This window comes from Zerene cesonia, chromosome 26, assembly GCF_012273895.1.
Source record: "Zerene cesonia ecotype Mississippi chromosome 26, Zerene_cesonia_1.1, whole genome shotgun sequence".
NCBI lineage: Eukaryota > Metazoa > Arthropoda > Insecta > Lepidoptera > Pieridae > Zerene > Zerene cesonia.
Genome location: NC_052127.1, coordinates 5,709,196 through 5,722,830, shown reverse-complemented (window position 1 = coordinate 5,722,830; position 13,635 = coordinate 5,709,196). Strand labels below are relative to the sequence as shown.

The following is a 13,635-nucleotide window of genomic DNA, read 5'->3' as shown; positions in this document are numbered from 1 at the left end:
CGCCGGCGAGCCGCCCGCCGCGCGCTGCCTCTGGCGCCCCGGTGAGCCCGACCTGCCCCCACACCAGCTCGGGACGCGAGACGCCGAGCCGAGGGCTGCTGCTTGCACTTTTTTTTATTTTCTTATGTATAATATATAAAAGGCTCGAGACGCTACGCGGGGGACTGCTGCTAATGTGTAATGATTTTTTATATATGTAATAGGATCAAGCTTGACCTACCGCTATCTCGGGACGCTACGCGGGGGCTTCTGCTGAGTAGTGAAGTGCTTGAGATCTCGTCGGCTGGTAAGCATAGATGTGGTCTGAGATGAAACACGCTTCCCTTAAAGGTCTCCCGTTCGCTGTACCCTTGAAGATTGCCAGGTTACTCGGAGAACAGGGACGCAGGAAACATGTGTCAGACCCTTGAGGGTCGATTACTCCATTAAGCTGTGTAATTCCGCAGCGCATGTTTGGTGTATATGATTCAAAGTGTTATGAAACGTTAAAAATGGTACACACTACTTGTGCTGCCGGAGATGATAAATGGTAAACAAGAGATGTTTACAAAGATCTGCGTTTTCATTGATACTACATTATTGCATTATTGCCTAACATTGAGTTGTGACAACCACGACATTTTCTAGTCTAGATGTTTTCGATTTTCACTACGAGATCAAAGCCGTTGTAGTACTGTATGCTTCGTACACTATGGTTGTAGGAGGAGTGGGGGGGAGGGGGTGGCTTATTGCTAGAAAGAGGGCGTACAGATCTCTTTTTAGATGAAATTTTTGTGGGGTAGGGGTTGTAGGTGTATTTAAATTAATACATAATTCGGCTCGTGGTTGCCAAAGTAGGTTTTGCGCGACAATTTATAAATTTACAATATTTTTCACCTTTTCTAATTTATCTTGAAGAATATCGAAGGGGTAATTATAAAACATTTAAATAAAAATAATTAATTATATTATTAACGTCGGGTTAATAATACAATGAATAAATCGCGTTTAAAATCCGTTAAAGAGTTTAATTTCTAAATTTATGATACTCGCGTAAAATCAAACACAAGAAAATATTATAATTTTTTGCTTATTCCCACTTTATAATTATAACAAATGCTCGTCCACAGGCACAATGCCACCAGACTATGAGTTATACTATGGTTTCACTCGGTTCGCGATGGAACTTAATGAAATGGAGCCCGGCATGAAGGAAACCTTGCCGCACACTGACACTAGGTTCAGGTAAGTCTATATGACCTAGACAAAATTTATACTTGTTTGTTTGAACGTGCTAATCTCTAGATTGAGACTGGCCACAGTGTTCCATTTCCATTTTTTTAATTGTATAAGTTTATCTAAATAACGAATTAAAGTTATTATTTAAAAATTTTAATGCGTACAAAAATAAAAAATGTAAAAGCAGTCCTTATACCAAAACAATGAAACGTCTCTGAACAAATGAGTTTTTATTAAATTTGTCTCCTTTTTAATCATCCTGACGTCAAAAAATCAATAGTTTCTTAGCAAAAAAAAGTTTAAAAAAGAATGTATATTTGTACGTGGTTCAGGCCGGACCAGCGAGCCCTGGAAGAGGGCGACGTGGAGGCGGCGGAGCAGTTCAAGCTGGAGCTGGAGCAGGCGCAGCGCGAGCGGCGCCGCACCACCGCCGACCACGTGCCCGCCTGGTTCCGGTGCGTGCCCACTTGACTCCAACTGGAACTTACTTAAAATCAAACTTACTTACTTAAAGTCAAACTGTAACTTACCCAAAGTCAAACTGTTTCTTACATTGAAAGTCCAAATGTAACATACACTGAAAGTCAAACTGTAATTCACACATTAATTTATTCAATTAAACTTCGTCTGGAAGCGCTTTTGAACCGTTGTATCTAAAAATATTAATTAACCATTTATTTAGGTTACACTCAAAGTCAAACTCTAATTTCCAACTCGAACTGATTAATATTATTTTGTAAGTTATTTCATATTTAATTGCAGATCATTCAAAGTCTCAAATGGCTAATTTTTTTCGCATCATTATGCAATACATATTATGTATTACTATCATTTATAAAAGCAGTGGTGGCTCAGTGGTGAGAACCTCGGACTTCAAAATCGATAAGTCGGGGTTCGAGACCGGGCGAGCGTGCAGGAAATAAATTGATTTTTCAATTTATCTGCGCATGTAGATAACATCACCACTGCTTAAACGGTGAAGAAAAACATCGTGAGGAAACCGGCATGTCCAAGAATCAAAAGTTCGACGACATGTGACATCTGCCAACCCGCACTTGGCCAGCGTGGTGGATTATGGCCTGAACCCTCATAGGAGGCCTGTGTCCCAGCAGTGGGAACATATATGGGCTGATGATGATGATGATCATTTATAAAATTAATGAACCGTGATAGTTAGCTAGTTCTTATTCTCCTAGACGATGTATTTCTGCCGCAAAGTTTAACAATAAAAAAAACAAACAAGTAATCGTTGTCACGGTCATATTACATTGGTTGAACGACAAATATTTGCGCCGGCTCGTACATGAGCGACATTTAATGTAATATCGCGCGATGTTTTTTATGTCCGTTTTTATGTTGTTTTATGTTTTTTTAATAATTTTTTTTTATTATCCCCCCCCTCTCCCCGCGCAGCAAGTCGGTGGAGGAGGGCGAGGAGACGTGGGTGTTCGGCGGCGAGTACTGGAAGGCGCGCGAGGCCGGCTTCCCGCTGCTCGCCGCGCCGCCGCTCTGGTGACCGCGCCGCCGCGCCGTGCGTATGCGCAACCACTTGCCTTTCTTTACATGTATATACTAGCATACCCGGCCACGCGTTGCTGTGGCTGAGTAATAATTAAAAATATTAATATTATAAATTATTGGGATAATTAATCAAAATAAAAATTATCCTATGTCTTAAGTTGGACCAAAATACAAATGCCAAATTTCATCAAAATCGGTTGAGTTGGTGAAGTGTTCATGGGAACATACATCATGACACTGGATTTTTATTTATTAAGATACTAGCTGACCCGGCAAACGCTGTTCCGCCTTACTCTTATCATTTAGGGGTATGAGAAATAAATGTTGGCTGATTCTCAGACCTACCCGATATACAAACAAAATTTCATGAGAATCGGACCAACCGCTTGGGAGGTGTAAGGTAAATAACATTGTGACACGAGAATTTTATATAATATATATAAAGATGAATATCTATTAACCTTGGTCACGCGATCACGCATGAACGGCTGGACCAATTTCAAAAATTCTTTCACCATTAGAAAGCTGCAATTAGATTGATTGACACAGGCAACATGATAAATGTACAAAGTTTGAATTCAATTATTCCATTTAAAGTGGGTTAAAATCGAGTCTAAAAGAGTAAGTTAGATACAAACATACAGGTTAAGCTAAAACCTTATATTTCCAGTGTACGCCGCATCGCGAGGTGCTCTGCTAGAGGTTGTGCCCGCTTGCCGCTTCCAGCTTTCTAACTATTTACTACTCGCTACCGGTTACTACCTACTGACTACTTACTCCTTAGCGCGCCTGGCTCGGACTGCGAGTGACCTAATCGTGTGTGACGCACAAACAAATATGTTTTGTTCAATATAAAATAAACATACATACAGTACATGTTTTTGCAATTAAATTGCTATTTTGGGCTATAACTATTTCTAGCCTATCTATCCATCTATATGGTAATATCCATCGCTCTATCTCGCTCGCACAGCGTTTCACAATACAATCGTAATAACATGACTCATTGCCACAGATAACGTAAATTTTCAATAGTACCAGTGTTTTTTTTTTCAGTCAACTCGCAGTCCGATTTCATGGCCGATAATGCTGTCTCGCTCTTCCCTTTGCGATAACAATGCGTTGGAGCGAGACGGCAAAATGCTCTTTTATAAATTACACGCGTTATGTATTCCTTCAAGAGAGAGTTTATTATAAGGCGTAAGTGTAATGAGGGTAGACATATGGATAATAAATTTAATGAATTAATTTGTTAAAATTCGTTTATACGTGAAGTATTTTGAATTTTGATTACAATATTATTTTTATAATAAAAATCTTATAAAAAAGCGTAACTCATGATTGCCTAAGAATTTTGTAATACAAAAATAAAATTTATTAATTTTGTTGTATTCATTCATTCATAGTTACGATGCCTTATATGTTGTTATATTTAATAACCTATACATTAATGATTTATATCGACTAAATCTTCCAAGGAAACTGCGATGGCACACAATCCGCCATTATAAGACTAGTGAATATTTCTGCGCCGTAGAAAAAATACAAAAAGATGATAAGTGCGAAAGAGATAGCATGCGATGACTTGGTAACGAGCGACTAAGACAACACGCTATTTAACTCATAAGGCGCAGGTTGTACGTTTTTACAAGTACGAGTTTATACGGTATAACGTTATTAACGTTTTGTTATTTGTAATTGTTTTTTTTTTTTCATTTACATGCGTTTTTTGTGATAATAATGTTTTTTGTGATATGGTTTTATTGATTTTTTTTTTTGTTACTTATCAATCTTGCCTTTTAAAAGACACGAAAAGCATAGCATATTTTAAATAACGATATTATTAGCAATAAAATGTACATTCTTTTCGCTTTGTTTTAAATGTATTAAACGAGCTTTTAAATGACTATGGAATAATTCGTTTATTAAATTGACCTCAATATTTTGTATAAAAAACACATGGTCATGTTTTAATTCACAAATCTTATAGAAAATATAATGGAAAACTCTCCAACAATTATACTCATGGAACATATAAATGTGTTACCAATATTTATTATTTAATTATAAATAAAAATAAAAACAACAAAAAAATACGTTGCCTGAACTTAAAAAAAACTGAATTTCTCTATTTAGATTTTAATTTTTTTCGTTTTATTACGGGTTTTTTGGTTGTTATCTAAGTAAATACGTAAGGATATATATGCACGTTTTTAACATTGGACATAAACTATAACTGTCACTTAAATTGACAATAATACGTTCCCGCGTTTAGTCAGTGTTGTTGTTGTTAAATAATTAACTCGAAATCAATTGTAATAAAGTATAATACGTATTGTATAATGTTTTTGGCCCCTTTGTTGCACGGATTACCATACTGTCACTTTGACAGTGACATATGTCAATGACAAAGTCAAACCACAAATATAATTGTTGCTGCAATTTTTTTTGTTTGATTTATAAGAGGCTCAAATGTGTCCGTCAAGCGCAGATATCTACAACACAAAAATGAAACACACAATATATATAAATTACCATCTCTTATAAATCTCTGAGATGTAAAACTATCCACAACGTGACATTGGCAAAATTGTGGCAAAGCAGCACTGCCATTCATAAAATAAGATTGATTGATTTTTATTTGATGCTCATACGCAATATTTAAAAGACTGTTCCTTTTTTACCAAGTGACCAGAATGTTGTATTAATTATTTCCATTCTGATAATTGATTTGATCCTTCGAGCTCGATTTCTGACAATGACTCGTAAAAAATCAAATCAAAACCGGGTCTTAAATTTTGTCTTTATTATTCATACATATTATATTGTTGACGTTTAAAATTAAACTTTTAACTGCAATTTTGACACACATGATTTTGTGATTTATGCAGTGCAAAAAATATGTTTGCATCAACCGTTCTGCCGCCTTAGTACCGTGCAACAACGGGGTGCGTTCTAGATTTGCCATACGTAGTTTGTGGGCCTATTGCGTAAATAAGCACTAGATGTAAGCTCGTATTGATGGGAGATCGCATTGTAATGATCGATTCATTATTTATTATTTCATTGAATTCGTATTAAATATTACACGAAATACAGCTGAGAATGAACTGGTTCGAGTTTTTTCTTAAATTTAATGATTTTAACATGCTACAAATAATGGTCTTAATAATTGGACCTAGCGTATATGATACTAAAATACAGCTTTATGTTTTCTTAAATAATTAATTAAATACACCAGGCTTAATGTTGAATACATGTCATTTGATTAATATATTTTATGAATTGCTTACACCGGTATCCATTAAAACAGATTTAACAGCTTAACTGCGGAAAATTGTCTTGTTTTGTCTCTTTTACTCTCAAATCATTTGACGTAAGCAAGAAAGTAACCAAATTTTTATTATCGCGGTATGTGTCTCTACTTAGCTCACAGTATTGCGTATAATATTATGAGTTAGGTTTATTTTTACGTGACCCCACAAAAGTGTTATAAAACAATTCAAGAATCAAGTTTATGTATTGAATCGTAATATACTTGGTAATATAATACTGAGCACATCAATAAGTTAACGAAACTGTTATTTTGTACTTATATTTCAAGTGCCTTTAAAAACAGGCGGTTAATTAAAATCTTATCCATACTGCCAACTTTTGTTTTAATGGATACCAGTTAAATGACGTGTGTATAATTGTTTTATAGAATTACATTACAATGATTAATTTATTTAAAAAATTTTAATACTATTTAAGAAATCTCGATGTGAAATTGTGGCTAGTGAAATATAGGGTTGCTAGTATGTAATGGTATCAGTTAAATACGTATAAAGAGAAAAATGTATGGTATCATGATATTCCGTTGTATAAATATAAAAAAATATCGTTTGATCGTTACAATTTTATCTTTAATGAAGTAGTTTTTTTTATTGTTTATAGATAATTTTACATTTTGCCAACGCGTTCGTTCGTACTTAAATGACATTATGCTTTTTATTCATAGAGTTATAAGGAATTTGATGACATTATTTAATAATGTTAGATAAGCCGCGATTCCAATTTCTAGGTATAGGTTATGTTTAAAACCATAGATTACAGATTAACATATACGACGGATTAAAAAGTGCCATTAATTGACATAAGTCAAAGTATTATCTAGAAATGGGCGCACAAATCGTTTTGTGCTTTTAGCTATCGTAATTAACTGTTACTCTATGGTTTTACACGTTAGATGTAACTAACAAATTATAATAATGTTTCGTTCACAGACTAATCCTACTTTGGTGATATTCGATAATAGTTAATGGTTCTTGGTATGCAATATAAGTGCCTTTACAAATAATTTCATTTTATACGCAATAGATTAAACATATAAAATTATTTGCTTATTACTTTGGCAGCGTTGGGCAGTAAAGCTTATTTTTAAGAGCAGCTGTTTTTTTGCGAGGTTATAATGTGTTTTATCGCTGTATCATGCGAAAATAAAACACCGAAATGAGAGAATACGAATAATTTATTAGTAATGGATTTCTTATGTCTCCCAACTTATCTGTCATTAAACGCACAGATTAAAATGTGGAAGTTAAAAGTTCCAAACGTATCGCGATTTTTGGTACCCATTAAAAAATTATTTGTAATTGGCGCCATTTTATATTGTTTTACATAATGTATTTTTGAATTAAATATCGTTTGTTAATGATAAGAAAAAATTATGTACGAGAGGAGTTGGTTTTTTCATAATTTTACAATATTTATCGTTCAGATTAGAAACAGATTTACTAAAACGCTTTATAAAGTGAAAATTGTATAATATTGTTATAGAAGTTACCACACTGCTTACTACTTTTGTTATGTGATTTTGTTCAATAGATCATTAAGAAATTATTAAAGGAAATTCAATTACAGTTTTATTGTTTTCTTTATACCTTTCTCTGTTCATAGGTATTTATTATGCGTACGCCAAAGCAAGTAATTACATTTGGTACTATTTTACATTGTACATATTTGTATATAATTATATTAAACTTTTATTCTTATCAAAATGAATACATGTCTCGCTTATGTTTAATAAAGATAAACTTTGTCTTTCACACTAAGTAATTTGGCCGAATAATAAAAGCTATCACGAGATATGATATGTTTGACTTGAACGGCATGGGCGGAGTGCGATGTGGGGAAGGGGCGAACAATGCAATCCAATTGAAATTTGGAGAGTTCTATTATAGCTTAAAATTAATGAGCACTTAGAAAGGAGTTCAGATAATTCCTCCCTCAACAGATTCCCTGTGAATATTAGTTATAGGAGTTCAAAGATTGTATGGAATCTACTTTTGCTAGAAAGTTAGAAATCTGGGATGTACGATGTGAAGTTACATTAAAAAATATTAGTATTTGATAAAAATGTCACGTAACTTAATATGGCAGATCATATCTGCACGAACGAAGCCGCGGTCAAAGGCTATTATATCATAATGGTAAATTTTTAATAATTGCAAATTAACATGGATTATTGTCACACCATATTTTTATGATTACGAAATGGTAAATTCATGGCTTATGGCTGAGGTTGACTTAATCGACGATGATCAAACGTAGGGTAATTTTTCCGTACTTAAAAAGTTCATACCATACATTTATTAACAAACAAAATAATTTGTTGTAAACACACATACACAATACGAGAAAATAATATTTTCAATCCTTATAACAAGTGACGAACAAATTAAGGACGATATACTGTTAATAATAGGTAGTAATAAGTAACATTGGTCGCCTGATGGTAAGCGTTACCACCGCCCATGAACATTTGGAGAGGCGTAACGTCGATTGCAGACCTTATGCCTCTACAAATGGATTGCCGACTTCAAATTGGAGAGGGTTGAAGAAAGGATTGACGAGAGGAATAAAGGAAAGGATTGGTAAGGGTAAGTAAAAGAATATGGGCCTCCGGCTCCCCCACTCACCGAACGAAACACAGCAGTGTGCTATTTCACGCGGGTTTTTTGTGGGGATGTGGTACTACCCCGGTGAAGCTGGCCCCATTCGTGCCGAAGCATGCTCGACTACCACATATTATTAAAACTACTACTCTTTGGTTTCTGAATGTATTTAGGAAAAATTATCTGTGGTCAAAAATGTATATATGTCATAGAGGCTAGAGTTTTATGAGACGTTTTCGGTTTACAAACGTTTATTTTACGTCAAACTTTTTAGAATCATCACAGACTTGAATCAGTATTACGAAGCAAAAATTTAATATTTCGTTTTACCTACGTTTTTGTTATAGTTTATATTACAATCATTGTTTATTTGTGAATAATTGACATACAAATAAATATAATTTCCCTAAAATAAGATAATGAAGTGCTAGTGATTGATTAAGTGGGCAGTATAGATTACGGTAAGTTTAAAAGTTAGCGGTTGTAACTTTCTTGTAAGTCACAGCTGTACGTTCGTTGTGATGTTTGTATTATATAATTTAAAATGATTATATTAAGGACTATAACAAAATTTAATGCACATAGAATATCGCAGCTTAAAACAGGTAAATGACCAATCTATTTATAATTCGACCGCTGCATATCGTTAATAATTGTCATCGTATGCATATTTAATGAGGTTATGTATGTTGTTTATTCAATATATACTTCACCCATAAAAACACTTGCCCCTTGCCATATTTTGAAAATTATTAGCTGTTGAACGCAACAACCTTGAAAATCTAGTAAAAATTTCGTATCAATTACATATACATTGTACTATGTTTAGCAAAAGTATTATGTGATCTCTATAATTCTTATTTCTCACCATTTAAACCTCCTCTTAACTTCCACAAACATTACAAGTCTTTCAGTCTAACCCAACTTTGCCCATGGTTCATATACAACCTATAGCTCTCAGGGATCACATACATATGCATCAATGGTATTAATTTTAATAATGGTCAATAACTTCTTGAGATTAGTACATGGAAACAAACAAACAAACTTTTTAGCCTCATATTAGAGTATAATATATCAATATAATATAAATAGCTCTCTTTTATTTTTAACAAATGTTTCATACTATCTTTGTCTCTAAGTGTGCAGGATGTCCAGTACATCTATTAAGTTTCGCTGGGGTCTGAGCACGTCAGACCCAGAACAGGCTCCAGTGCTTTTTGTGGGGCAGCCAGCACACCTCTCTGCATTGTCTTGGCAAGATGTGCGCTGCAAACTGGAGCCTAGAGTTTCTGAAGAGGTAAGTTATCAAATTAAGCAAGTGTAGAATTATTGTAAGATGTTGTGTTCAAAAATCAGATTATAGGGGAGCCGGGCGGAGTCCACTGTATCCTTTTTTTCATATTAGTGCAATTCCATTATATTCACCAAAAAAAGTTATAGATCGATCTGGTTATGTAACAAATAAATAAAAAAATTCTTTATTTGTTTCAGAACAAATTTTTTACATAATATGGTTACATATGCTGCATTGAATCTCTCAGTGGGATCCCCTGTGTTTTGAGGCTCATAAAATGTTCAAAAACAAATTTATTTAACAATGTATAAATCTTATATTTCATTGTCCCATATATCATGAAACATTCACTAATTAAATTGTTAAAACAAAGGTGCTATAAACTATTAGAAGTCAATTAAAATTGTAGTTTAATGTTCCATTGTGGAACTTTTATTTACAGCTAATAAAATAAGGTACAATGATTTTAGTACTTTTGTGTATGTATAAAATTGTTTCTATTGTCTCATAACTATTGTAATATATGTCCTTTTTATTTTTCTTGAATTAATGCTTGGATGGTTTACTACATCACAATGACAGATACAATCTAATTTATTCTAGCTATCCTAGCTTAACTGGAGGAAATAACTAACTAGAAGCAATGCTACATTAATATATGAAACTAATGCAGATGCAGTAAACATTGTTGTGCCCCACAGAGTTATCAAGTAAAAAACAAAAACAGAAACAGGCATTAAGAAACTCCTATGTTGTTGGTACACAGGTTGAAAAACAGATCAAACCCTTGACATTGTGATGGAAGATCTTTTATTTATACAGATGTTTGTTTTTTTTTTCAGGTCTGGCGTCGCGGCCTTGCAGTAACATCGCCCGGAGACACGTCGGAGCTCTGGCCCCGTGGGGCTACGGTTGGGCTGCTGCCGCCTCGCCGATCGCGACACGCGGCGCCCTCTCGCAACCACGCTCTGACGAAGATCGTCAAGTCAGCCCTGCGTTCAGCTGAGGAGGAGTATATTGTTGTGAGTTGCCATGTTGGATCATTTAATTTTGTGAATTAAGCATTGATATTAAAAAAAGCATGCACTCATTTCAATCAGTGTTTGTTAGATTAGATTTGTTAGATTTGTTAGATTAGATTAGAGTCAAAGATACTTTTAAAAATTATTTTTTTAAGAATAGTTGTAACATGATTGACACTCATACAAACAGACATATTGTCTTAACATACACTATTTTAGCACAGAAATGCCCTTGTTACTGTTTTTATTTTATATATAGATATAATGTTACTAATGAAAGATAATGTTATTAATTAATCACACTGTATGGTAAATATACAGGTCTAGGCTATGTAAATTTTTGATACATGTAAGCTTATATAAATATGTAAAGTTTGTCATATTGGTCATAGATTTAATGGGCTATAGTCTATGTCCTTTTTAACCCGGATCAACCCGAGTGGAGCCAGAACAAGTGGCTAGTAAACATTTGTATTCGAAATCACATTCTACTCTACATGTATCGGTCCGCGTATCTATATATTCGCAATAAAAAAAGAAATGTATGAACTTCCAGCTGGTGTGCCGCAAGCGCGACGTGCTGGCGAGCGCGGCGGGCGTGGCGCGCGCGCTGCCGCACTACTCGGCGCGCTCGGGCGGCGCGCCCCCCGCGCCCCTCGCCGCCCCCGCGCCCCTCGCCGCGCCCGCGCCGCCCGCCACCCGCGCGCTCACCGTCGAGATACACCTCGCGCCCGACGGTCAGTGCTGATGATGAATATATATGATCCTTCGATACGCTTTTACAATGAAATTCCTAGTAGTATTAAAGAACCTGATTTCTTCTGAATTTGTCAAAATCGGCCCAGTGGTTAACTCGAATGGAACTCACCACTCCCCTTCTTTGCAGCTTTCCTCTGCATTGCGATTGTCTGATAGAGATCGCTTGTAAGCGATAAGACCGCCTTCTGTACTTACTTTTTCATATTATATCCATTGTATTGTTCTTTCTTTGTGTGCCATAAAGAACTTTAATTTTTAATATTTTTGAACTGAAAAAAAATAGCTAGAATTTGTTTTGGAGTCTACAAAACATCCATATTGCATAGCAATCACTCTTTAAAAAAGAATACCATTCAGAAATAGTCTGGTCAAAAAAACCTTGCCGTCATACTTATTATTTACAGATGATAGAAAATAGTCAATAAAAAAATCTTGTTTATAGATGCTGATGAAGAAGACGAAGGCCTAGGTCCGACCGATCCGGCGTTAACAGACGGCACTCTGTCCAACGAGGACCTCAGCACTATACAGGATGTAGCGGATGCGGTGCGGCTCGCCGCCAAGATAACGGACATGCCAGCTAATATCATGGACGTGGACGCTTTTATCGAGGTTTGTGTGATTATAATGCAAAAGATATGTTATAAATACTAACTGATCTGACAATTTTTCTGCCAGGACACCTTTTTATATCGGCAATAACGACTTACACATAAAAATAACTGATTCTCTATACATAACTATTGATTGTCAATGTATAGCTTATATAAGTCAGAGATCACTTATATATCTAAAGGTAAAAGAATTTTTAAAATTGTTCCAATAGTTTCTGATATTAGCAAGTGGAAGACTCAAAATCTTCCACTGAAATATGTACTATTGATTATTATATTTGTGCAGATTGCATAAAAATTGGTACAAATACTGTGAAACGACAATTTGAAATTCCAAACCTAATAAAGTATTTTAAATTTTGTGTAACCAGATCCAACCATCTTGCGCTATCTGCATTTAATTCTACAAATAACAAATGGGTATATTTCATGTTTGTCTTCACTCACACAGGAAGCGCGCAAAGTAGCCAAGAGCCTCGACATCCCGGAGCCCACGATAATTCGCGGCGAAGAGTTGGCGGAACGCGGGATGGGCGGCATCTACGGGGTCGGGAAGGCTGCGGCGACGGAGCCCGCGCTCGTGACTCTGTCGTACCTGGCGCCCGGCGCCACCGAGACGGTCGCGTGGGTCGGCAAGGGCATCGTGTACGACACCGGCGGCCTGAGCATTAAGGCAAGGGTGAGTGGGCTTGAGGATGAGGATGCCGTGTATGTTCGGGATGAATAGTTTTGGTGTTTGGCTATATGTGGGCAAATTGTTCCTTTGAGGATGAGGATGTTCTATTCGGGATGAAAGTATTTTTTGTGTTTTTTTTTTTGTTTTGTTGTTTTCGTGTGTTGTGTTTGTTATTTTCTTCTACTATTATTTGTGGGTGATAGCTTCCCGCTTATTACTTCGTTAATTCAAAAGCCTCAATGTGACGTATATAATATGTAAAAAAAAAAATAATGACATTTGATATCAAAACCAAAATGAAATGGGATCAAACGGGAGGAACCTGCATTCAAATGAAGAATGAATCACCAAAATCGGTTAAACCCGTCGAAAAATTCTGACGCAAAAAAATGAAAAAAGAGTATTACCCTTGCGACTTACCTCATTTCATTAAAATCGGTTAAATAGAATTATTGTATATTGCAAACAGACGTCGATGGTGGGCATGAAGGGCGACTGCGGCGGCGCGGCCGCCGTGCTGGCCGCCTTCCGCGCGCTCGTGCGCGCCGCGCCGCGCTGCAACCTGCACGCCGTGCTCTGCCTCGCCGAGAAC

At 35.7% G+C, this 13,635-nt stretch overlaps 2 protein-coding genes across 2 annotated transcripts in view; both read left to right on the top strand.

The window, feature by feature from the left end:
• The window catches only part of LOC119837205 (oxysterol-binding protein-related protein 6-like), a 41,358-nt gene extending 36,702 nt beyond the window's left edge, over positions 1-4,656 (top strand). The window contains exons 22-26 of the mRNA XM_038362730.1: positions 2-41; positions 1,110-1,224; positions 1,551-1,673; positions 2,632-2,749; positions 3,410-4,656. Coding sequence (XP_038218658.1) covers positions 2-41; positions 1,110-1,224; positions 1,551-1,673; positions 2,632-2,734 — 381 coding nt within the window. The 3' untranslated portion in view covers positions 2,735-2,749; positions 3,410-4,656. The remainder of the gene's footprint in view (position 1; positions 42-1,109; positions 1,225-1,550; positions 1,674-2,631; positions 2,750-3,409) is intronic.
• A 4,498-nt stretch (positions 4,657-9,154) lies between these two features.
• The window catches only part of LOC119837026 (probable aminopeptidase NPEPL1), an 8,398-nt gene continuing 3,917 nt past the window's right edge, over positions 9,155-13,635 (top strand). The window contains exons 1-7 of the mRNA XM_038362507.1: positions 9,155-9,280; positions 9,818-9,975; positions 10,815-10,994; positions 11,551-11,731; positions 12,196-12,365; positions 12,819-13,046; positions 13,513-13,635. The exon at positions 13,513-13,635 is cut by the window's right edge and continues 13 nt beyond it. Coding sequence (XP_038218435.1) covers positions 9,220-9,280; positions 9,818-9,975; positions 10,815-10,994; positions 11,551-11,731; positions 12,196-12,365; positions 12,819-13,046; positions 13,513-13,635 — 1,101 coding nt within the window. The 5' untranslated portion in view covers positions 9,155-9,219. The remainder of the gene's footprint in view (positions 9,281-9,817; positions 9,976-10,814; positions 10,995-11,550; positions 11,732-12,195; positions 12,366-12,818; positions 13,047-13,512) is intronic.